At 42.1% G+C, this 24056-nt stretch overlaps 1 protein-coding gene across 4 annotated transcripts in view; it reads left to right on the plus strand.

Annotated features, from left to right (window-relative positions):
• Positions 1-24056, plus strand: part of LOC105919475 (teneurin-3-like) — a 457194-nt gene that overhangs the window by 305798 nt on the left and 127340 nt on the right. For all 4 annotated transcript variants that reach the window (XM_036136710.1, XM_036136711.1, XM_036136709.1 and 1 more), the window contains 4 exons: positions 302-426; positions 12991-13246; positions 15410-15511; positions 16361-16555. In XM_036136710.1, the coding sequence (XP_035992603.1) occupies positions 302-426; positions 12991-13246; positions 15410-15511; positions 16361-16555 (678 nt within the window). The remainder of the gene's footprint in view (positions 1-301; positions 427-12990; positions 13247-15409; positions 15512-16360; positions 16556-24056) is intronic.

A 24056-nucleotide genomic window follows, 5' to 3' on the forward strand; every position in this document is an offset into this window, starting at 1 on the left:
TATCTAACACAGGTAATAAATAAGTGTGGTACTTAAAATGTGATGTTAAATGTATGCCACATACAAATTAACAGCATTTGTGGCTCATGTTGGACAGATGAATTATGAAGCTTTGAAATTACTAACATTAATTTTTTGTTTAAAGAAAAAAATGGAAAATGTGAAAAATGTTAAATCCTGCAAGAAATAAATTGTTAAAGGGATCATAGGTTTTGTACGCATTTTGTCATGAACATGTACATTAAAATATTGTGTTCTGGTTTAAATGACTTTTCCTTGTTGTTTGTTTTTTTTATTCAAGGTGTGTTTTGGAGGTCCCAGTTGTATATTGACCAACCGCAGTTCTTGAAATTCAACATATCAGTCCAGAAAGATGCACTGGTTGGGGTGTATGGACGGAAAGGCCTCCCACCCTCACACACACAGGTTGGTCGTCTGAACACCTCAGACATGGATGGACATGTTAAATAAATATGTTTATACATGCAGTGCTGGCAAAATGTTTTTACGATGCTTTGGACTGAGAGGGTACTGATCAAGAAATAAATCACTAATGTGAAATCAAAAGATTCTAGCTCTACTGAAAGTTTTTGCTTCCCACATGGACAACCAATCTTCTGGAGAGAAATGTTTTAGATAATCAAGACATAAAAGGATCTATTTAGTAACCATAAGAAGAAGTGTGCTTAGAGGAGTCATGCTGAGGCTTTTCAGTGAAAAAAGTCAGACCTCCTAAGCATGGTGGTGGTCTCATTATGTTGAGGTTCTCTTTCCTGCCTAAGTAATTCTTCAACTTTACTTCAAATCACGAACAAGATGTGTGAAACATCAAACAAGGGAGTGATCCAACAGGAGAATGAACCCAAATACTGCTCTAAGCTACTTCTACAATGAATAAAAGAAGTCGAGCTTCTAAATTAAGCTCTGACTTCAGTTTAAAAAGTGTGAACCCCTTAAGCCCAGAGGGTTTTAAAAGCAATTTCCACCTAAAATTACATACCTGATATAAATCAAGTACAGCTCCACAGCTACAAAGTGTAAATGCAAATGTTTAGTATCTGTGTGAAGGTAAGGCATTAGGGAATATTTTTCCAGTGGAACTACTATTGCAACTGTCACTATGTCTGATTTATGGGTGATTAAACTAATAAAATATAAATTTTTTTATCCTCATCTAATTTTTTTTTTTTAACATAAACATTACAAAACCCAATAAAGACCCGTTAGATAATATAGGAGAAGCCTCAGACTTTATAGATACACAACTTCTCTATAACTGGAGCAAATCTTGACCTAATCACCTGAAGCATATTTGTTCCACAAATGTGTGCCAGGTGGACTTGTGATTTTGACACAGTTTACCCTCATGTGCCAAAACTTTGCTAAATGTCTTTTTCAACTTATAAAAGGGAATCTGGTCAAATAAAACAGTTTGTTTCCATTTTAGGACTCCTTCTGCATGTGGTATAACCTTTGTTCAAGACGTTTACCCAGTGTATTATCAAGATGAAGAGGAAATTGGCTGAACTGTGTCATTTTGTCTCCAACAACCAGAATTTTATTGATTTTTTTTCGTTTAAAAACTAAGTAACAAAATGTGCAAGACAGAATTATCAATTAAACAACTATGTTGTGCTTTATGCTTTACGGGCCTTGAGGCAGTCTGTAGCCGACAGGCAGGAAGCTGATTCCTCTCTTCTGCTGCTGCATCATCAAATAAACATTTCTTAATGTTACAAGGAGCCTTACTGCGAAGTTGAAAACATGTCACCACATATTTATGACCGATAAATTATTATCAATAAATTGTTACAGTAGGGCCCAGATTTACTATATTAAGTAAATGGAAAGTATACAGGTTCAACAAGAGTATCCAATGAAAATCAGTCACCTCACCGGGGACTCAAAAGCTGGAAAAAAGTGTTCATATGGAACGCAGACGGTGAAGCAGGGTAAGCAAGGGTATGGAAGGATCCTGGGGCCTTATGTGGGTAAAAAAACTCCAGCAGGTGTGTTCGTATGGGGCGGGGGGAAGGGAGGGGATTCCTCAGATCACAAAGGGGAGGGGAATTTTAGAATATTAAGATACAAATAAACATGACCTATTATCTCTTTTTGAAATAGCTGAGATGTAATGTAAAGATGCTGGAAATTAAAAGTTCCGTCCGTCCGTCTTCTTCCGCTTATCCGGGGTCGGGTCGTGGGGGTAGCAGCTTTATAAAGGAGGCCCAGACGTCCCTCTCCCCAGCCACTTGGGCCAGCTCCTCAGGAGGAATCCCAAGGCGTTCCCAGGCCAGCAGAGAGACATAGTCCCTCCAGCGTGTCCTGGGTCTTCCCCTGGGCCTCCTCCCGGTGGGACGTGCCCGGAACACCTCACCAGGGAGGCGTCCAGGAGGCATCCTGACCAGATGCCCGAGCCACCTCAACTGGCTCCTCTCGACGTGGAGGAGCAGCGGCTCTACTCTGAGTCCTCCCCGGATGACTGAGCTCCTCACCCTATCTCTAAGGGAGAGCCCAGACACACTATGGAGAAAACTCATTTCAGCCGCTTGTATCCGGGATCTCGTTCTTTCGGTCACGGCCCAAAGCTCGTGACCATAGATGAGGGTAGGAACGTAGATCAACCGGTAAATCGAGAGCTTCGCCTTTTGGCTCAGCTTTCTCTTCACCACAACGGATCGGTACAGCGCCCGCTTCACAGCAGACGCTGCACCAATCCGCCTGTCGATCTCCCGCTCCATCTTCCCCTCATTCGAAATAAAAAGTTAAGTAACTGTATTACTTACTCATGAACCAGGTCCACAATATTCATCCTCCTCAAAATGCACACTGGGGTTAGAAACTCCTATCTCAGGCCCCGTCCAGACCAAGCTGGGTTTGGGTGTATATGACAAGCTTCTTTGTCGGTTAGGGGTCCCTTCATAATGAAGCGGCTGCAAAACCGCCTACATCTGAAACCAGCTCCCAGAGTGGAAGCCGCACCCTGTAGTGCCTCTGACGTGAAACCCCTGTAGCATAACAGGCTACCGCGCCTCTCCTTTAACACGCATGCGCTGCCTTGCCAATAACAACAACATTGGTGATCTGCATAGTTGCTGTTGTACTGCACAGGCTTCTCAACCTGTTTTGTGTTTTTCTGGTCTTGTAGTCAAGTGTAGTCTGGAGGAGAGGTTTCACCCCGTCGTCGGTCCAAATAGCTTCTTCTTCTTACTCCAGAAGTGTTAGCAGTCACTATTCTTCTTCTTCTTCCTACAGCACTTCCCAGTAGTACCACAGTACTCTGCCACCGGCTGGCGTGGCATACGTATTACAGCGCCTATTACGGCTTGTTCGGCTTCAGGCGGTTTAATCGTTACACTCAAACTTTTCTGTGTGCATATCTTAATTCAGCTTCATGTGAATGTGGCCTCGATGTCACTCGTCGTCATAACATCTTAAAAAATCTTCTAGAGTGGCCAGTTTCCTTTTGTGCTTCGATGTAATGATAGACAAATGCTCAGAGAAAAAAAAACACAGCCGACACTCATGTGCATGTAAAACCGAAGGTATTAGAAACACTAGCCAGGTCCACGTCAGGAAACCAACCAGGTTAAATAAACATTTCAGACAAGTAAAAGGTCAGACATACAGCTCAAATTATGCCAGGACCTTCCTGATGACTAAAAATATGTTTAGTTACTTTTTCCATTTAAGAGTCATTTAACCAATATTTAATGGAGATCTTTATTTGCACTTGGATTGACAGATTAGAATGTTTGGGGATTAGAGAAAATCCACAATAAATCTGCAAATAATCAAACCCTTCAATCCTCCCCACTCTATATTTGTTGACGATTTAGGATTGCAGATGCAACCTTTGGACTTTCCTTACACTCTAAAACCTGTGAAGACTGCCACACACAGTCTGGCAACATATGGGGTTTGATTTCAGCTCCAGAAAAGAGTCAAAATCCAAAAGAAAATAAGAGTACGAAAAATATTTGCATTTCTGGAATTTAAACCTCAACCTATTGTTTAAATGTTCTGCTCTTGCTCTTCCTTCATTCCTTCCCACCTTCCTTCCTTTCTCCCCTTCTTTCCTTTATGTTGAGCCATCTTTATTTCCTTTCTTTTTTATAATTTCTTTCCTCCTTCCTCATGTTCTTTCTTATTCCCTTTCTCTATCATGCTTCCTACTGTCTCTCCCCTCTTCCTTCCCTTCCTTCGCTTCCTTCTGTCCCTCCTTGTGTCTTCTGTTCCATCTGTCTTTTCTGTTCTTGTGTCCTTCTATTTTTCCTTGTCCTTGTTTTTTTCTCTTTCGTTTCTTTTTTGTTCCTTCTATTCTTGTCCTTTTATCTTCATTCATTCCATCTGTCGATTCTTTCTTCCTTTTTTTGTTTTACTAGTCCGTGCTCTGCCTTGTGTGGTACCCTTTTTCCTCCCTCATCTCATTATTTCCTTCCACTTCTATTCAGTTCAGTTCAATTCAATTCAATTTTATTTATATATAGCGCCAATTCACAACACGTCATCTCAAGGCACTTTACAAAGTCAAATTCAATCAAATCATACAGATTGGTCAAAAAAAAATCCTATCTAAGGAAACCCAGCAGATTGCATCAAATCTTGACAAGCAGCATTCACTCCTCATGTAACCGGCTCCCAGCTGTTGTGCTGCTAATCATTTCATTATGTTTCTTTGTTTGAATCATTCCCTCATCTCCTTCTGTTCTACCTTTCTTCCCCTAATTGACTTTCATTTCTATCCTTCATTGAAAATGTGAAGAAGCCATGTCTGTTACAGAGGACCTTTTGGTCGGTCTTGCATTCTTGACATGGAGCGATCAAACCCACACTAAAAAACACAAAATTGCTTATTTTCTTTAATACTTCATGTAGTAGATGGTTCACTTTAGTGAAAGGCAGTTGAAGACATTGCATCATCTTACATCTACACTTTATATTGTTCTATGATTGAATAAAAGTGAAAGAGGATACAACTGAAATGTATTCCCTGTTTGAGTCCAATGGCACTCCTGGGAGGTTAGGCTCCAAAACCAAAGCATAGTTTGAGAATCATCTATATTTCAGCCTGTGGAAAAAAAGATTAGCATTCCCATCAGTGTTGGTATGCTTCTTCTCCATTTCCCACACTTCTCCTGCTCAGAGTCATGTTGTGCAATAAGGAAAAGAAGGATTTTATGGTTACTTCTGTTTCTGTTGAAACAGAAATGTTAATGTAGAACATTGTAAATGACTGCATGCTACTGCTATGACTATAAACATGAAGCAAAATGAAACACATTTGGAGGAGACTTAATCAGTACTTCACTTAAAAGTGAACGTCATCTGGAAAAGATTAAGGGTGTTACAGTTATGTTGGTCATAACCCTAAACTAAGGTAACTGCCAAATAATTATCCCCCTTTTTTCTTGTAGAGCCTGGACTCTGTCTCAGCTGACATTGGATATGAGCCAGTGTACACCCAGGATAGGTCTCCATTTCACCACATGGCCATTACAGGCAGACATTCACCCACGCACACCGACATGCAGGGACACAGGAAACTCCCAGTTCACACAGAAGGACAGGCACAGTCACAGCCAGAATCATCTAATGTGCAGGAAAAGTGCTAATCACTTCATCTGTGTTCCATCCCTCGATTCAGCTACCATGACAGATAAGATATACGATACAATGGCAAAAAGTTAGTGTGCAGTTTTCATTATATTGGTCATATTTTTAAACTGAACTAGGAAGAAATTGTGTTAAAGATGGGAGTAAGGCAGCAGATCCCTTAGCTAAATCTCAATCTTTGTTTTCATCTGTATGTCCTAGAATGATTCCACCACATCAGAAAGATGGCTGCCTCTGATTGGATGCCAGGAACAAACATCCAAGCCTTCAGTGATTCATTTGACCTTTCACATGTTTAAAAATCACCAGAGCTTATTTTAAAAAGGACTTCTCTCTCTCTCAAAATGTCAAAACCTCCAATCTCTTTAGTGAGCCCGGGTCAAATGCTTTATTTGTTCTTACTTTAAAGGGAATCAGATTAGCTTCATCTCCTTCTTTATTTGACACTCACATCTGTGTGTGGCCAAAAATAGTTTCCTGCAGTGCCGCTCCTAATACTGCTCTGTGGTGGCATATTGCTTATAGATAAATAGGCATAAGTGTCTATGTCCTTGGCTTATGGAATCAAGTTCTCTTCATTACTTCTTTGTTTTCAGATTCAAGCGCACAAGTCAGATAGTTCAGATTTGGCAGAAAGGGGCAACCATTAAAACAGAGAAGTGAAACCAGAGAGCACCAAAGGCATCATGATTGCTGTTCCTTTTGCTTCACGGGTGTCTTGTAATTAGATCCACATTTTTGTCAGATACATTGAATAGATATATCTTATAGATATGTGTATACCTCAAAATTTCTGATGTAAGGTGGAATAGATTTTTCCAACAGTGGTGGCAGTGCTCTGGCCTTGAGGCTACAAACCATGATACTAAAGCCTTAATGTTTTACAGATGGAACGTAGGAGGTATGAGAAGATGGAAATTTTCTCTCTCTCATTAACATATGCTTTGTTCTTGGAAGCCAGCTTACCATCACTGCTATTTTCTGATGGTGGAAACATTACTTTAGCCACGACTAGAGTCCCGCAGTTGCTTTAGTTACTAGTTGCAATTCCATCAATGTTCTGTAATGCACATTTTGAAGTATGGCATTTGAAGGTGTTGATGGAAATGGCAAAATTCGTATTTGTCATGATTTGTCTTCGTGAACCCGGACAGAGCACGCACACACAGAGCTTGTTCTTTTGCAGTTTATTGAAAGTACTGAGTTGTGGATGAGATGACCAGAGTTAGTTACCGGACAGGAGATGATGGGTGCAGAAGCAGGCTGACTGGAAGAGACTGGAGAACACAGAGCTGGATCTCGTGACCAGTACAAGGGAGAGCTAGGACAACTTTTGAACCAGAGATGCAGTGAGAGAGAGTTCTTGAGATGCAGAGCTGCTGTCAAACCAGAGAGGCAGAGCAAGAGAGTTCTTGGAGATGCATGGTTACTGTCAAACCGGAGGTGCAGAGGTAGCAGGAGAACCAGCAGCAAAGTGGAGAGCTTACTTGGTGCACTGTGGCAGCAGGAAATCCAGCAGCTAGCAGAGACCTTACTTGGTGCACAGGGGTAGCAGGAGATCCAGCTACTAAGCAGGGAGTAGTGATGGGTCTGGCAACACCGATGCGTCGGCACATGCGTCGAGCTCGTAGAGCAAAACCTGTGTCGATGCGCGTATCGCTATGGGAAAGTCACGTGACCGATGCAGGAACTGTTTCGAACTGACTGTCGCGCCAAACTGTTTCTGTTCCCTCTAAACTGCGTGCGTGTGCACAGCATCTGGATTCAGCACGCACAGCAAAGCTATGCTGCGCAGTAAATAAAATCCAAGCTGAACTGTAAACAAAATAATAATAAACCAAGTTTTTTTTTTTTAACCATTTTGCAACTCTGGTGTGATGGTGTACCACAGTCTCGCTCTGTGAGCGCCAGGTGCTGATCGGAGCGCACCACTGATGGATGGGTTGGGCAGACGCCTTTATGGTTGGGCAGGTTGAGCTGTGCGTCTTTGTTCTGAGCTTCGTTTCAGAAAAAACGGCTGATCTACACTGAGTAGAAAGCTGCTACTCTGAGTAGTTCTTCCTCCCTCTGTCATACTCAGCATTTCTGATTTCTGATATCAGTCAGGTAACTAAACACAGCACCCGATCAATCATTGAACGTGAGCATGAGCATGAAAAAAAGCCCGATCACTGGAACGCAAATAACGTGATTCACCATGGCAATGACAGGAAATAAACTTGGAAGTGCACATGTCCTGCGAGTAGAATTAGAAATCTTTAAAGAATGCATCTGGACTATATTAAGCCATAAGAAACAACGCCGTTGCTGCTGAAAACCGCAAGAGAAAATTGTTGAAAAAGTCAATGCGTGCGCGATATGAAAGTTATGTGATGGAGAATTAAAGCTGTTTTCTCATACTTCACTGTTCAACACAAAAGGGGGAGTATGTGTGTGTGTGTGTGTGTGTGTGGGGGGGGGTGCATTGAAAGGACACGGCAGCAAAAAATTTGTACAAAAATATATAAAAAAGCCAGTCCACAAGCATTCACAACATGTTTACGTAGAGGTTATTAAGTTATGATACAGGTTCACATTATTTATTGACTTTATCTAAAAAAATCAAATATATTTTAAATTCAAATGAAAATCTAAAATAATTCAATGCAACATACAATGATTTTAATTGTATTATTGTGTACACTTGGTCATCAAATCAGTGTCAGTTAACTCTGTCAACTAGGTTGCCTGTAGGGAGTTTTAACGTCCAGCAGGTGTCAGTATTCAGTGACACAGTATCGGCACAGTATCGATACAGTTTGGCAACGTGTCGAAACGCTTCATTGACCCATCACTAGCAGGGAGCTAACTTGGAGCACTGGGGCAGCAGGAAATCCAGCAGCTAGCAGAGACCTTACTTGGCGCATAGGGGTAGCAGGAGATCCAGCAGCTAAGCAGAGACCTTACTTGGCGCATAGGGGTAGCAGGAGATCCAGCTACTAAGCAGGGAGCAAACTTGGCTGACAGACATGGAGTGAGTGGAGACTGATGAGAACAGGACTTGACAGGCGTGGCGTTGGTAGAGACTGAAGACGAGCCGGCCATGAGTGATCGGGCTCTCTATATAAGTGAGCTTATATAGAGAGGCTGGCAGGTGGAGTGAGTACTGACTGATTGCTGAGGGAGTGGAGGCTGAGCTATCTGAGAGGAGGAGGTGCTGAAAAATAACAAAGGGAGATAGCCAGGACAAAACTGAACTATGACAGTATTAACTCGCTAAATTTCACAAAAAGTTTTTTTACGCTTGCTTGAGGTGCTTTCTTTTTTTGAAAAACATTATTTGCGCCAAAGAGGAGATGGAAACACATTTGTCCAATCAGTTCTGACGTAGCAAACGTTTACCTCACATGACTGTTCAGCTGTTTCTGCTGCCAGCGTCTTCTCAGAAATTCCCATAACGCTCGAAAACAGATCTGGAAGGCAAAACAGGTATGTGTGGACCAACGAAGAGACACAAGCATTTGTCTCATTTGTTAAAAAAAACAAAGAAAACACAGCACATTTATTAGAGCCTCTCCATTGTGGATCTGTGGTCTATGCTAGTTAGCAACATCCACTTCCTGTTTATTACAGCCAACGTCAACGTATGACGACATTACACTGTGCGTCACCTGGTTAATTCCCTACAAACCAGTAAAAGGAAACATGTCTGATGTGCATTTTACTTTTGCAATATTTTAAAAGTTTGCTTGAAATTTGTATGAGAATTGGATGGAAAAACAGCTGCTGTGACTTCTTTCCCAACTGACACCCCTTTGTATGATGCAGTTTGCTGCTTGATGTCAAGGTAATCAGTTCAGTTCACTTCAGCTTTATTTATATAGCATCAAAACACAAGATCTCAAGGGACTTTACAGCACAAACCATGTTGATTTTTTTTCTCTCCAATTACAGTGCTCTGACAGATTTCTTATTTTTTTTCTTTTTGTCACACTTTAGTGCTTTAGATCATCAAACACTCTTTATTATCAGACAAAGACAACATGAGTAAATACATTAGCAGTTTTCAAATGATGATTTAATTTTCTAAGGGGAAAAACCTATCCAAGCCAAGCTGGCCCTGTGAGAAAAAGTTATTTCCCCCGAAAACGAATGATTGCTTCTGGCAGCCTTGGCGCCAAAAACTGCCATCAAGTCTTTATGAGAACACGCAATGATGTTTTAAATAGCTTTGAAGAAATTTTATTCCTCTCTACGTTGCAGACTTGTTAAAAATTAACATTTTGTTCTTCATTATGTTACGTTGTTTGAATCATTCTGAGCTGGAATTGCTGCCATGCATTGAACCGTTGTTTTGCTGTATGTGTTCCTGATCTAAAGGAAACATCCTGCTGAGCTGTGCATACATGTAATTTATCACTGTGTTCAGCTCTGTTCTCTTTTAATCTGTGTCACATGCTTTAAATTCACCGGTTTGCAGCTAATAAAGCCAAGGAGTGACCTCCCGATCCCTGAACAACAGACCATTAATATAAAGTTTATCTGGTGCCCTCTGCAATGTATTTCCTCCTGGTTAGGAATAATACTTGCCTTTGATCAAGGATTTCTTTTGGAAACTGGTCATTGACGCTGAAATTCGTTCCTCTCAGCTCTCTGCCCTGACTTCTGACCTGCTCTTTTTGCTTATAATGCTCGAATTTAGCTACAATTGGCCGAGGCCGGGTTTTATCAGGCTTCCTAAATCCGAGCCGGTGAACGCAATGAAACGTGATTTGTTTTACCTCATCAGCTGGAAGCTTCAGCTGCTGCCGGAGTAACTCACGGATTGTTTTTTTTGGGCATCCTCGTCTTGCTGCTCTGGGATACCAGCAAATACAAGATTATCTTTCATGCTACAGGCCTGTATATCCAGAATGGTCTCCTTCAACTCCTGAAGAAAGACTTTTTAAACAACTTTATGGACTGATGAGATGAGAGGGACTTCTGACAGAACACAGGGGTAGGACCTTGGCTGGATCAGTAATGGGCAAAGAACTCATCTTAGACTAAGATGCCACCAAAGTAGAGGATGGCTACTCGTATGAGCTAGTCGGACATTTTTAGGTTGAATATAGACTCGAACACCAAAATCTACCGGCGGTTTTAAGAAGAAACTTTCTTCAAGCAGTGGCCCTGTAAATAGTCTGCATCTTTTAAGAAGACCATGATTTGTATGCAGGAATATACTCCATTGCATGCAGCGAAGCACTCCAAAGTGTGGCTAGGCAATCTGTATCACTCTTGGATAAGATATTTGTAATTCATTAATCAATTAATTAATGTTATCAATAGTAAGGAACTGTCTAGGCAGTTTTATCTAGTTCATCTCTACACAGCTGGTTTTATTGGGATTATTTGAGATTCTCAGAAATCATGACAGGGTTACAGATCATGATGTTCCAGAAACATCTGAGGTATTTGTCAGACTGTGATTTATCTGTGTTCTTTAAATAAAACAGGACACCCACTGTCATGACCTAGCTTCAAGTACCACAGAAAAGGGACTCAGATCATGCTTAAAAGTTAGAAAACTATGATTTATCTTTCCCAAATATAAAATATTAGATTAGAAGGGTCAAAGTATAGAGCCAAAACAAAATAATGGTATCAATGTCATTGACCATTACATTGAATGTGCATAATGAAAGGGTATAAAATCTAACTTTTTGACCAGTGCTTAAATGGGACTATTTGGTGAGAAAACTTTGTAATATATTATTGATATTGCAGACTCCATTGGCCTAATCAATGTCCAGCAGCTCCTGACTCAAAAGGTGTAAGTAAATATGCTGAGCCTCTGCTTTTCTTTTTTATACCACCTGGGTCACCTATATTTTCTTTGTGCATCATTGCTTTTTGGCTACTGGTTTGTAATGGAGATTATTTACAACTACCACTCGGTACAGATCCCATCCAGATCTGTAGGTCTAAATGGCTTTCAGCTACAACTGGCTGGGTGTCAAGAGGACAGAAAGTTAATTCCGCAATTTCCTCCAACAGCGCTCAGAGAACACAAGACCCACTCGTATCTTGATGTATTCTGCTGACTCTTAATTTAAATCCATTTTTAAATTATTTAAAATTCTAAACAATTTTTGTTCCTTTATTAAATCACCTGCTAATTCCCTGGGGCAAAGACCACTGACAATTAATCTTCAGCCATCTCTATCCTAGTCCAGTTGGTTCCAAGTGCAGCCAAGTCTCATGAGGCCTGCTATAAAATCTCCTCACCAGCTCTCTTCTTTCAATTGCCTGTGTCTCTTGAGAATATCATCTCCCAAAACAGCTGGTTTGCACTTTACCTAAGGCTAGTGTTGCTGATCTTATCTGACCAGCAGATATACAGCATCTTTTTGAGGAAATTTCTTATCAACATTTGTGGTCTCTTCAGGGGTGTCCATGTTGTCCTTCAGCTCCTGGCTTTATAAATAATCTGGGGTTTAATGTTGCTGATAAAAGTGCAAACTTTTGTTAGGTCTAAATCCCTACAGTTTCAAATTTTACTTCATTGGTTGAATGTTTTCATTGTCTTTCCAATCTGAGATCCCTGCTTGTCTATATTGCGGCTCAGGTAATGTTTTACTGACCTTGTTATGTCTGGTATTGCCAAATATCTTAAATAGCAGTTCCAGGTAATCTACTAGGTCTAAAGGCCGCCATATATTTGTGCGGACAGAGTCTACCTTGAGTATGTGCGGAGTCCGTGTATACTCAAGGTGGACTCTGCGCATTCAGGTACTACGTGCAGAGCTAAATTTTTACCACCGCGTACGCGGTGTTACACTATAAACTGCTCAGTAGTAAGAAGTCTTTACATCAAACTGTTTTATATGTAACACCGAGCTTGATACACTGAGCTGCTCCAAGCAGGTGGTCGCAAGGATGTGCAGCATCACAGTCCCTCTCTGTTTTCACTGACAGGTATGAGCCTGCTGGAAAAGAAACAGCTCTAGGTGCTCAGCTATGAAGGGTAAAACATCTCCAGAGAGGGTAAACCGCGCAGCTCACAGTATGCACACAGTACGCCCGAGTATGTGGCAGCCTTAAGTCATCACGTTGTGCACCCTAGGTTTAACTTCCTGGCTGATCTTTTCTCATGAGGTGCACCTGTCCCTCTTGCAGCAAATCATCCACAACCTGATGCTTCCACCGCCGTACAGCAAAGTTGAAATTGTGTTCTCAAGTTTGCAACCTTCTCACTTTTTTCCGCTAAATGTAACAGCTGTCATTATGGCAATTCACTTTAAATTGAATTCCATCGAATCACAAAACAGGTATCCACAAAACTTGACCCTGAATGATGAATGCATTTGACCCTGATTGATGTTTGTATTTCTGTACATTTGTGTCTTCCAGTATGATTTTGTGGAGCTGCTGGACGGTAGTCGCCTCATTTCCAAAGACAAACGGGCGCTCAGTGACTCAGACTCCATGTATGCGCACCTCGCTGGTTTCTATGACGAGGAGCCTGGCGGAGGAGCTCGGTACACACGCTCTGTAAACATGCTAGAGGCTGGCTTCATCCAGTACCTGGACACAGGGATCTGGCATCTGGCGTTTTACAATGATGGACGGAACACAGAGCAAGTCTCCTACAACACAATCATCATAGGTAGGATGTTTGTCTTTAATAGTGAGTATTGTGAGTCTTTGAGTAAAGCCAGGCTTTGAGTAAAGCCAGGCTTTATTAGACATGCAGAAATGTGAGACAACCTTTAAGCTCTGAGTTTCATTTGGATTTTCAAATAGTGAAATCAGCCTGCATTGAATGGTTCTAGGTTATAAATAACTGTTAAAGGGTCCTCAACAATGTCTATCTCATTCACCCATTCACTCTCACATGCACCTCGTTCATAATGGATTTACCCTCTTTATATGCAGAGTGTTTGAACTCTCATTCATACTGTGATGAGTGCATAGAGGTTATGGGGGTAAGATGTCATGCTAAAGTGACTCATCATGTAAGGCCAGGGAATAATTCTACAATCTTCTGATTAAATGATATCTACTTACTCACTGAGCTAAGGCCACTTTACATAATACTCACTGGGACCTGGGCTCTCTATATATCAGTGGGAACATTCTCTGCCTTAACATCCCAAAACCCAACATGCCACAGGAATAATACAACTATTCTGATGAAATGTTTTCAAAAATGCTGCATTCATTGTTGTGTAAGTTGACTTCTTGTATGAATTTGCTCTAAGATTGGCTAAGTGACATTAAAACAGAATTTATTTGTGCTCATAGTTGTTCTCCTTAAGATTCTGAGCTGAATCCATGTTCACAGCATGCACTGCTTCATGGTCCTCTTTTGGTTTTTCAAGAACTGACTCTTCTAAAATGGCTTTAAATGCTGGTAGATTGGGTTTGTTAATCATTATCATTTTGATGTTTGAAATTGGGATTTAAAAACAGCTTGTTAAGAAGGCAATTTATTGTGGTCAGTCAAAAAGGACTATGAGCTAATATTAAAACTGTGATTTTACAGTTGAAGCAAAAATATTGGCAGACACTGTACTGTGTAAAAAGTCCCATAGCTGTCTGTTTCTAACTATTTGACATTGAATCAGACAAAATGTTTCCTGTTTTAGGTCAATCAGGATTCCCTACATTATTTCTAATAACTAAATACTAGAATATCAAGGGAGACATGTTATCAGTTCAGAGGTTGACATACATTTCCTTAGTATTTTTGTAGACTTGCCCTTTAAACTGTGTGGCTTTGGTCAAACGTTGTGGGTATTCTTCTACAAGCCTCTCACAATAGTTTACTGGACATTTGGCCCATTCCTCCTAACAGAACTTGTGGAACCGAGTCATACTTGTGAGCCACACCTTTTTACATCTCTTTCCACTGAGATCATTGTTTTGTGAAGGCCACTGCAGAGCGTTATATTGTCACAGTTCGGGCGACACAAAATGGTCCTGGGCGCTTCCAGTATGTTTCTATGGAGCTGCTGGATGGTAGTCGCCTCATTTACCTTTTCTTTTCCAGGCAATTTAGTAAATATCCAAAACAGTAAGAAGGAAAATTTACAAAATAACTTTACATCAGCCTTGTGCTGTCTGTCTTTGCTCTTCCTGCTGAATCTCAGTCAGTTGATATTTTCTTACGTTTGAATGTAAGAGTCAGAGTAAAGAGTCCAAAAGTCTTTAACTGTACTTTTCTTGCAGCTGTTTCTGTGGTTCTGATGTGACTCTAATCAAAATGTATAAATATAACATACATAGATATATTCTTCCTGAAAAAGTAAGTTAACCTGGTCCTTTGCACTGAGTTGATTTGCATCTGATCGCTCCGCACAACTCTCTAAAATCGTGAATTGTCAGCACAAAAACTGAAGCAACAAACACGACACATCCTCTATGTGCTCCCTCATTATTTGCATGAGTGCCACTCATACACATATGCAGCTGTGTGTTGTTTAACACACACACACACACACACACACACACACACACACACACACACACACACACACACACACACAGGTCTTCATGGCCAGTTGCTCTACTCACATAAGAAGAAAAAGAGCCAGTGAGACAGTAGGATAATTGGATTTTTAAATGTGTTGATGGGGCCGACTGGCTGTAACAACAGTAACCACAGAGGATTGGTCTCTCAACGTGCTCTATGCAGCTTCACTCTGTGCGTGTTATTTCTTTAAATATTCAGTTTCATTTTCAATCTACCTAATTAATTTTCACCTCTAAATTCTCGCTTTCTCTTTCCCCCTCTCTCTCTCTCTCTTTCTCATATTCACTTAATCAGAGTCAATTATGGAGTGTCCTCAGAATTGTCACGGAAACGGTGATTGTCTCTCAGGAAAATGCCACTGTTTCCCAGGATTTCTGGGGCCTGACTGCTCTCGAGGTAAATGCTCATAGAAAAACACTCAGCCACCCACAGAGAAGCAGTTATTGTTCCGAGATTGTTATCCCAGCAGTAAACGTGACCTGCGCACTCTGAAGGCTGTGTTTGCTGCTCTCTACACTTGCCTTTCCGTTTTCAGTCTGTATGTTCCCTGGGTTGTGGCTCAACTTACTGCATGTTATTTTAGAGACACCTGTTTATGTGTTTTTGCATAAGCCCAAAGCCAAATGCCCCCCCCCCCCCCCCCCACACCTCCCAACACACACACACTTTACTATATGAAATATCAGGAAAGTTTGCAGCAAACTTATCTTGTTCTCTCTATGTGTAGAGCCTGAACAATAATCTTTCCTTATGCTTTTTAGAAAAAAAAGACAGTCCTGAAATAAAAGTGGAGGAAAGCCGTTACGGGAGCCAGGCTGTCACAGGAGGGAGAGACCAGAAATAAAAATTGTGTTTTTTCAGGTGCAACAGTGCTTGAAAATAGGACAGTGTCAGAAAGTGTCTCGGGCTGATGTGTGGGGGATTATAATAGAAAATAATTGGTGTGTTGAGCATTGTTTGGCGCCGGTGTTTTCTGGCCTTGTTTTTACCCTGGATTCATCAATCAAGTAAGCAAGCTGTTCACATCTCAAAGGAATAATAGAATCATTTTACTCACACAATAAAGAAGGTAACTATAAATATTCAGATAACCGCTGCTCAAGGCCCCTGGAGCTGTTTATTCCACTTAAATCATAAATTATTCAGAGCTTGACTAATTGCAGATTTTGTTGGTTTATAAATTTTGTTCAGGTGTGGCTGATTTACTGTCTGACTGAGTCATCTGTCTCAATGTGTGTAATTCAGCTGCCTGCCCGGTGCTGTGCAGCGGGAATGGCCACTACTCCCGCGGCCGTTGCCAGTGCTACAGTGGGTGGAAAGGCACCGAGTGTGACGTGCCGTCCAACCAATGCATTGACATCAACTGTGGAGGACATGGCATCTGCTCGATGGGAACCTGTATCTGCAACACTGGCTATAAGGGCGATAATTGCGATGAAGGTAAGAAAAGGAAGACTTTCTCTTAAGGGCCTTTACTGATGCTAACTGCAGCGCAGTAATTATAAGAAGACATGTGTGAGCAGGGTTTAAAGGCCACATAATATGCGATCAGCTGATAATAACTTTATATATAAAGTTGTCAGTAATTTGCCTGTTATATTCCTTTATATTGCCCTCAAACTGGGGTCTCCGGACCCCCATAAAACACATGTTGTCAGGCCTGAGGAGGCACTGCTAAGGATGCATCGGCGTTGAGCTAAGGAATATAATGGACAAATATTTAACTCCGTCCACTTCATCAAGTAAGGTAAAAGCCAAATCAGCTAAAATTAGGAAGTTTGGCTACAGTTAAGTTGAGTTTTGGCTTTATTGAGAATGAGGATCATATCTCCACCAAATCTCTATTAGGTGTATCCATCCATCCATCCATCCATTTTTTACCACATCTATCCATTGTGGGGTCGCGAGGGGTGCCGGTGCCAAATTTCAGCATTCAATGGGCGAGAAGCGGGGTACACCCTGGACAGGCCTCCAGTCTGTCACAGTATTAGGTCTATTTATAGATATATATTTTTAAACATACATCATTTCTAATGTATTTAACAGTACAAAAGACTGTTTAAAAAAATACCATCAGCATGAGGAATCTAAAGGGGTCCTTGGAAAAATTGTACCGCTGCTACGGGGTCTCTGGTCACGAAGAGTTTGAGAACCCCTGCTCTACATGACAGAGGCCTCGATTTCTGAGCTGCTCTTAACTCACCTAAAAGACAAGTCATTAAATAATTTTCTAGACACATTCATCAAACTAGATCTTTACCAAAGACAACACATGAAGGCCAACATCAAGGTGACATGATGAGCTGGACGTGATCAGCCTACCTAGAAAGGAAAAGTAGAAGGGAAGTTGGAGTGTGGGCAGCTGATGTTATTATGAATATCGGTTGGTTTTGAACCCCCTGGTGTATTCCTGCTGCACCTTCAAGCGTGTGCCTACCACAGCTAAAACACGACTGTGAAGTTTGCTGATCACGCTTTAGTGCTAAATCTTATCTCTGGCAACAGTAAGTAAGCCCCCAGAAGAGAAGTGGACCATTCCATCTGGTGGCAGGAAAACATCTCATGCTCTAGTTTCAAAAGACCCTTTGGTCTCTTTCATGTTTCTGTTTATTACAACCAAGAACTTCAATGCAAAAACTGTGTGTGGCAGAAAATGAACACTGCTTATTCCATGAGCACAGCGACCCATCTGAAAAACACGGTGGTGGCAGTATTATGCAACCGAGAAGCTTATCAGGTTTGATGGGAAAACGGATTGAGCAAAATACGGTTAGGTACTGTAAGAACAAATGTCAGAGGCTGCAAGAGACTTAAGACTGAGGCAGAGTTCAACCTTTCAGCAGGACAATGACCCTAAACACAGTCAGACCAAGATCAAAGCATGTCCATTTGTCAGAACGGCCCAATTGAAGTTCAACTGATCCACATATACCAAATCTTGCTGAGCGTATGTGACTCTAGCGTTGATATTTAAAGATGCTCCTCTTCCAAACGGACTGACATTGAGGTGTTGTGGAAAGAATGAGTGAAACTTTTGGTTTGCTGGTAAAGATCTACAGCTGTAAGCGCAGCATGAAGAGGTAAGATAAATTATTGATTTAGAGGGAGTGAATATCTGGGCCCACCTAACCTTTCTGATTTCAGAATATTGTGTATCATCATCCTTCTACCTCACTATAATGGATTATAGCAGTTGCTGTACACCTAGTAAAGCTCAATGAATTTCATGGTTGTAATGTGAAAAAATGTTGAATCCGGTGTGAAAACCTTTCTGAGGCATAATATCAATAGAAAGAGCAAGTGTCTCCTCAGGCTCAGAACAAATGTGACCGGCCACAGCAAAACCAGGAGCAAGTCTCCCCCGGGCTGTTTTGAGTTATTTACAGATTCTGAAAGAGTGGACTCTAAGCTTTCTGATTATTTCAAACTTGCGGATATCAACAAAGGATTTAATGAGGTAAAGACCATTCGAATGTTGGCACAGTTTAGGGGTTGGTGATGTGTGTGTCTCCTCAGAATGCATGAATGAACAGAGATGTTCACACATACATCACGTATTTCATACTAGTGGGCTAAGCATATGGTTGAAACACAAGATATATTTTTTGTCTTGTGTTACATTAAAAACAATTAACAAAATACTCTGCAACTTAAATCACGTTTTGATATTAAAAATGAAATGTTGAATGATACACGGTTTTAATTTCTATATGATGCATCATAAAAGTTTTTTTTAAGCTTCTCAAACTCACCCCAAGTCCGATGACTCCCATGTTCTGCCGCTTACGTTCACGTTAATGCTCGCTCTTCTGCTGCGAGTCCAAAGCTTTCTTCATCAACTCCGGTTAACGCCAGCTGGAAACTATGAATGCTCTCTATCATTCTACACTGGTTTCTCCTGATACCAAATCAAAGATCCCGAGTTTAAACACAAAATTTACTGTTTTAAACCTTTTGAAATGGTCATTTAAAGCACTGAGGAGTTTCTTCATAACTTCAACAAGCATATTGTGCAATTCAACAACAATCACTATTTTCTCATAAATTGAAGGTTTTTGTGCTCTGCCGACTTGTTCCTACTTTTGCCGTGGCAGGGCAAATGTCCTAAACATCTACAGCCAAGATTACTTATAAATTGCCGATGTTATAAAATGTATAACTCATACCACTCACACATCAGGTACTGAGGTGGAGAAATGTTGACCGTATCCCTAATGTGTAACTAGATTACCTATGCTGCACCTGTGGAGAGGGTAACCAGCCTGAGGGACCGGGGTGTCTACTCTCACAGACGACATCACCTCATCCACAAATGCTGTCGCTCTGGTCTCAACAGCTTTGTCACCTGAGGCAGGGAATAAAAATCTAAGGCCTCCACAGCAATGTTCCCCCTAATTTGTCATGTGTCTGAGCATTCACTGGACCTCTGTGAGCAACATCACACGTGCACACTGAGGCTACACCCGTATTATGCCTGAGATTATATTACATGGTTTACTAAAATGATCAAATTACAGCAATCATTTCTTTTAGATGATTTAATTTAGATACAATGATTTAACCCGATTACTTGGTGTCGCGGGACCAAGCAGTACATAGCGGAGGACACAGGTGTTGGATTCAAAAAGTGGGTTTTATTTACCCAAAGCACAAAAATATTTAACAAAGTCAGGAATTAAACTGGCATGCCATTAAAAGAGGTCAACTGAAAATACTGAACACAGACAAACACAAACAAAACTGACCTAATGAAATGACAAACAAGGGCCCTTAAATAATAGTTTAGCTAAACCATAGACATACTATAGGGGAAAACAAAATGGCTGCCACATAACTACTAACTCAAACAATGAAATAATCCTAAACACCCCCCCAAAAGACTACCCCACTTGGCAAGAGGCACTTGGTTCAGTCCAATGAGGCCATCAGCTGCACTTCAGTGATCAGCCACGCCTTAGACACGCCTTCTCCCACCAGGAAGGGGAAGCCAAACACCAAAGTAACTCAAACAAAGAAAAGAGTATTAGTACAACATAAACTGAATTGACCTTGCAGTGTTAATATGTGTGCACTCCATATAAACATTGTAAGGTAAATAAAGGAATAAACTAAGAGATATAATGAAGGAATATTTAAAGTAATAACTAAAGTGAATTAAAGAGAAAGCAAACTGTTTTAGGGTGTGTTCTTACCCTGTGTGGCTTGCCATCACACACCCCCCCTCTTCAGGACTCTCGCTGATACAGCGAGAGAGATAGTCAGCAACGAGGTTCACCTTGCCTGGTATATGGCGCACCGTAAACTGAAACGGTTGCAAGGCCAAGTACCAGTGGGTAATTCTTCCATTCGTGTCCTTCATCTTCTTAAGCCACTGGAGCGCTTGATGATCAGTCTCCAAGATGAAGTCTCTTCCTAGCAGGTAATAACGGAAAGAGTCTACAGCCCACTTGATCGCCAAGGTCTCCTTTTCCACCGTAGAATAGTGAACCTCTCGTGGAAACAGCTTACGGCTTATGTATGCAACTGGATGACGGTCTCCTGCGGTTTTCTGAAGGAGAACAGCTCCCAACCCCCAATCTGAAGCATCAGTCTGTACAATGAACTGTTCACCAAAGTTGGGACTGTACAATACAGGGTGCTTACTTAGTGACTGTTGGATGTCATAAAATGCTGCCACCGCCTCTTCTGTCCATTGTATGCAATTTGGAGAGCGGGATCCTGTCAGGTCAGTGAGCAGAGCTGCCCTGTGGGAGAACTGGAATAAAACGGCGATAGAACCCAGCCATGCCCAAAAAGGATCTAAGTTGCCTCCTTGTTTGAGGAAGAGGGCATGATTCCATTGCCTTGATTTTATCAATCTGTGGCCTGATGACCCCTTTGCCAATGACATGCCCCAGGTATTTGGTCTCAGCCACAGCAAAGGTGCACTTTGAAGAATTTACTGTCAGCCCAGCTGATCGAAGGCAATCCAGTACAGTGCGCAGATGTTCCATGTGTGCCTCCCAGGTGGTACTGTGAATGATGATATCATCCAAGTAAGCAGCAGCAAACTCAGAGCAGTTGTGCAACACCTGATCCATAAGTCGTTGGAATGTGGCTGGAGCTCCATGTAATCCAAATGGCAAGACTGAAATGGAACAGCCCCCATGGCGTCCTGAATGCAGTGAACTCTCTGGATCGTTCGGTGAGTGGGACCTGCCAGTAACCTTTACACAAATCCAATGTAGTCAGATACTTTGTGTTTGACTCCTACCCAACACCCAGGATTGATGACATGCTTGAAGGCCTTGGGAAAGCAGATACAGAATTTAGATATCTGAAATCAATGCAAAACCTAATGCTTCCATCCTTCTTGGGCACCAAGACCACAGGGTTACACCATTCACTTTTAGATTTTTCAATGATCTTTAGGGACAGCATCAGATCCACTTCAGCCTTTAAGGAAGACAGCAGCCGTTCTGGGATCCTATAGCTCAGACGTCTTACACTGGCCCCTTCTCGCAAAACAATGTCATGTTCCACAACATTAGTTCTTCCTGGGTTCTGTTGGAACACTGCAGCTGTACATAGTTCTCTCACCTGCTGCTGCTTATCCTTAGGCAGATGGCCAAGGTCCACATCTCGAGAGCCAACAGGTGGTAAGTACTGCTCATCCACTTCATCCTCTTCAGGCACCCCCCGTATGAGCATTGCATCTGCCTTAGGTTCCACATGCTGCATCCACTCTTTCAGGAGGTTTATGTGCAAAACCTTTTTGGTACGCAATTGTCCTGGGGTGGATACCTCATATGTGGTGGGTCCAAGCTTTCTTGCGACTTCATATGGCCCCTGCCACTTGGCCAGCATTTTATTGTTGTCACTGGGGAGGAGCACGAGCACTTTTTGCCCAGGAACAAACGAGCGCTGTCGAGCTGACTTGTCGTACCACGTCTTCTGCTGCCGTTGGGCCTCCAACATGTGCGACTGGGCCAGCTCACTCATTCTCTCCAGCCGCTCTCTCATCTGAATAACATAAGTCACAATGTTACTGGGCCCTACCCCCACCTTCTGTCCATCCCAGATCTCTCTTAGCAGAGAGAGAGGACCCCGAACATCATAACCATACAACAGCTCAAAGGGAGAGAAACCAGTGGATGCTTGGGGTACCTCCCTATAGGCAAATAGGAGATACGGTAGCCACTGATCCCAATCCGTGCCACTGTCATTGACAAATTTACTGAGCATCTGTTTCAGGGTTTGGTTAAAACGTTCTGTTAGCCCATTGGTTTGTGGGTGGTAAGGGGACGTTCTCAGACTCCGGATGCCCAGCAACTGATAGACTTGCTTCAGTAAGGTAGACATAAAATTTGTTCCTTGATCGGTTAGTATTTCTCGTGGAAACCCAACCCTTGCAAATAACTGCACCAAGCAAGATGCAATAGGTTTAGCCTTTATAGATTTTAAAGGGAACACCTCTGGATATTTTGTAGCATAATCTGTTACCACAAGCATGTAGCGATTCCCTGTTTTACTCCTCTCCACAGGTCCCACAATGTCCATCCCAAGACGCTCAAAAGGGATACCGATGACAGGGAGAGGTTGGAGTGGAGCTCTGGAGGGCTTGTTAGCAGAGGTTATCTGACACTCTGGGCAACTTTTGCAAAACTGAGCCACATCTTTGCTCAGACCTGGCCAGTAAAATTGGCGCTGAATGCGAGCTAGGGTTTTGTGCTTACCTAGGTGGCCAGCCCAGGGGATTGAATGCCCCAAGGTGAGAATAGCATTTCTCACTGGTAGGGGAACCACTAGCTGCAACTCAGATCCCTGCTGACGATAAAGAATGTTATTTTGCAAAATGTACTCCTCACCATCCAGAGCTGGCTCGACACCGGGCTCCTTCAATCTTGCCTTCTTTAAAAACGGCGCCAAAGACTGATCAGATTGTTGGAGTTCAGCAATGTCATTTGGGAGTTCAAACCCACATGGTGGCGTTGCTAACTCAGTATCCACCGGTGCAAACTGGAACTTCTCCCGCCGCTTTTGCCTGCGGGTCTTTCGGGGTTTCCCTTCAGTTGTTTCCAGCTCCTCGTTGAAAAAGGGCAGAGCACTCAGAATCTCGGAGCGGGGGTCAGTTCGCTTGGCCTGGGCCCTGGTAACAGCCACATTACTCTCCTGAACATGATCAGATTTCAACAAATCAAAAAGCACAGGAAGGTCGCGCCCGAGCACAGCAGCATAGGGCAAACTGCTGACAACACCCATTTGTAGGAGATATATCTGGTCCCCAACTTTAATGTAAATATCAGCAGTTGGATATCTTTTCTCGTCTCCGTGGACACAGCAGATTGACATTGTGTTATTTTTGCAAATACTACTAGGTGGGGCAAAATCTGTATGAATAAGAGATCGAGAACTCCCAGAATCAAGAAGAGCGTTAAGTAAAACCCCATTCACTTCAATTTGACTCATCTTGATAGTCTTATCTTCCTGCAACTCTGGGTCAATCTTAGAACGAGGGGCAAAGCACATCTGCACCAATTTAGCTGAATTTCTAGGGCACATAGGTTTTGTATGGCCTTCTAATCCACAAAGATAGCAGACAATCCTTTTACTGGTCACCCTTGTAGGTCTTGTTGTAGACTGACCTTGCAGCTGCGGAGTCTTACTGGCATTTGTATTTGCTGACTCCAGATGGTGCTGCTGAGGAATCCTCCGGATGTCCCGTGATGTCCTCCATGCATTATGACTCCATGCTTGTCCTTTCTTTCTGGCCGCAACAAAGACATCTGCAAGCTCAGCCGCTTTCATTGCTGAACCAGGATCATGCTCCCGGATCCAAACCTGCAGCTCAGGGGACAACATTCTTAAAAACTGTTCCAAGATTATAGTTTCACCAGTTTCGTGAACACTTTTACCCCTTGGTTGCATCCATTTGCCATAAAGTTCTTTCAGTCTTGCATAT

The sequence above is a fragment of the Fundulus heteroclitus genome, chromosome 5, assembly GCF_011125445.2.
Source record: "Fundulus heteroclitus isolate FHET01 chromosome 5, MU-UCD_Fhet_4.1, whole genome shotgun sequence".
Classification (NCBI taxonomy): domain Eukaryota; kingdom Metazoa; phylum Chordata; class Actinopteri; order Cyprinodontiformes; family Fundulidae; genus Fundulus; species Fundulus heteroclitus.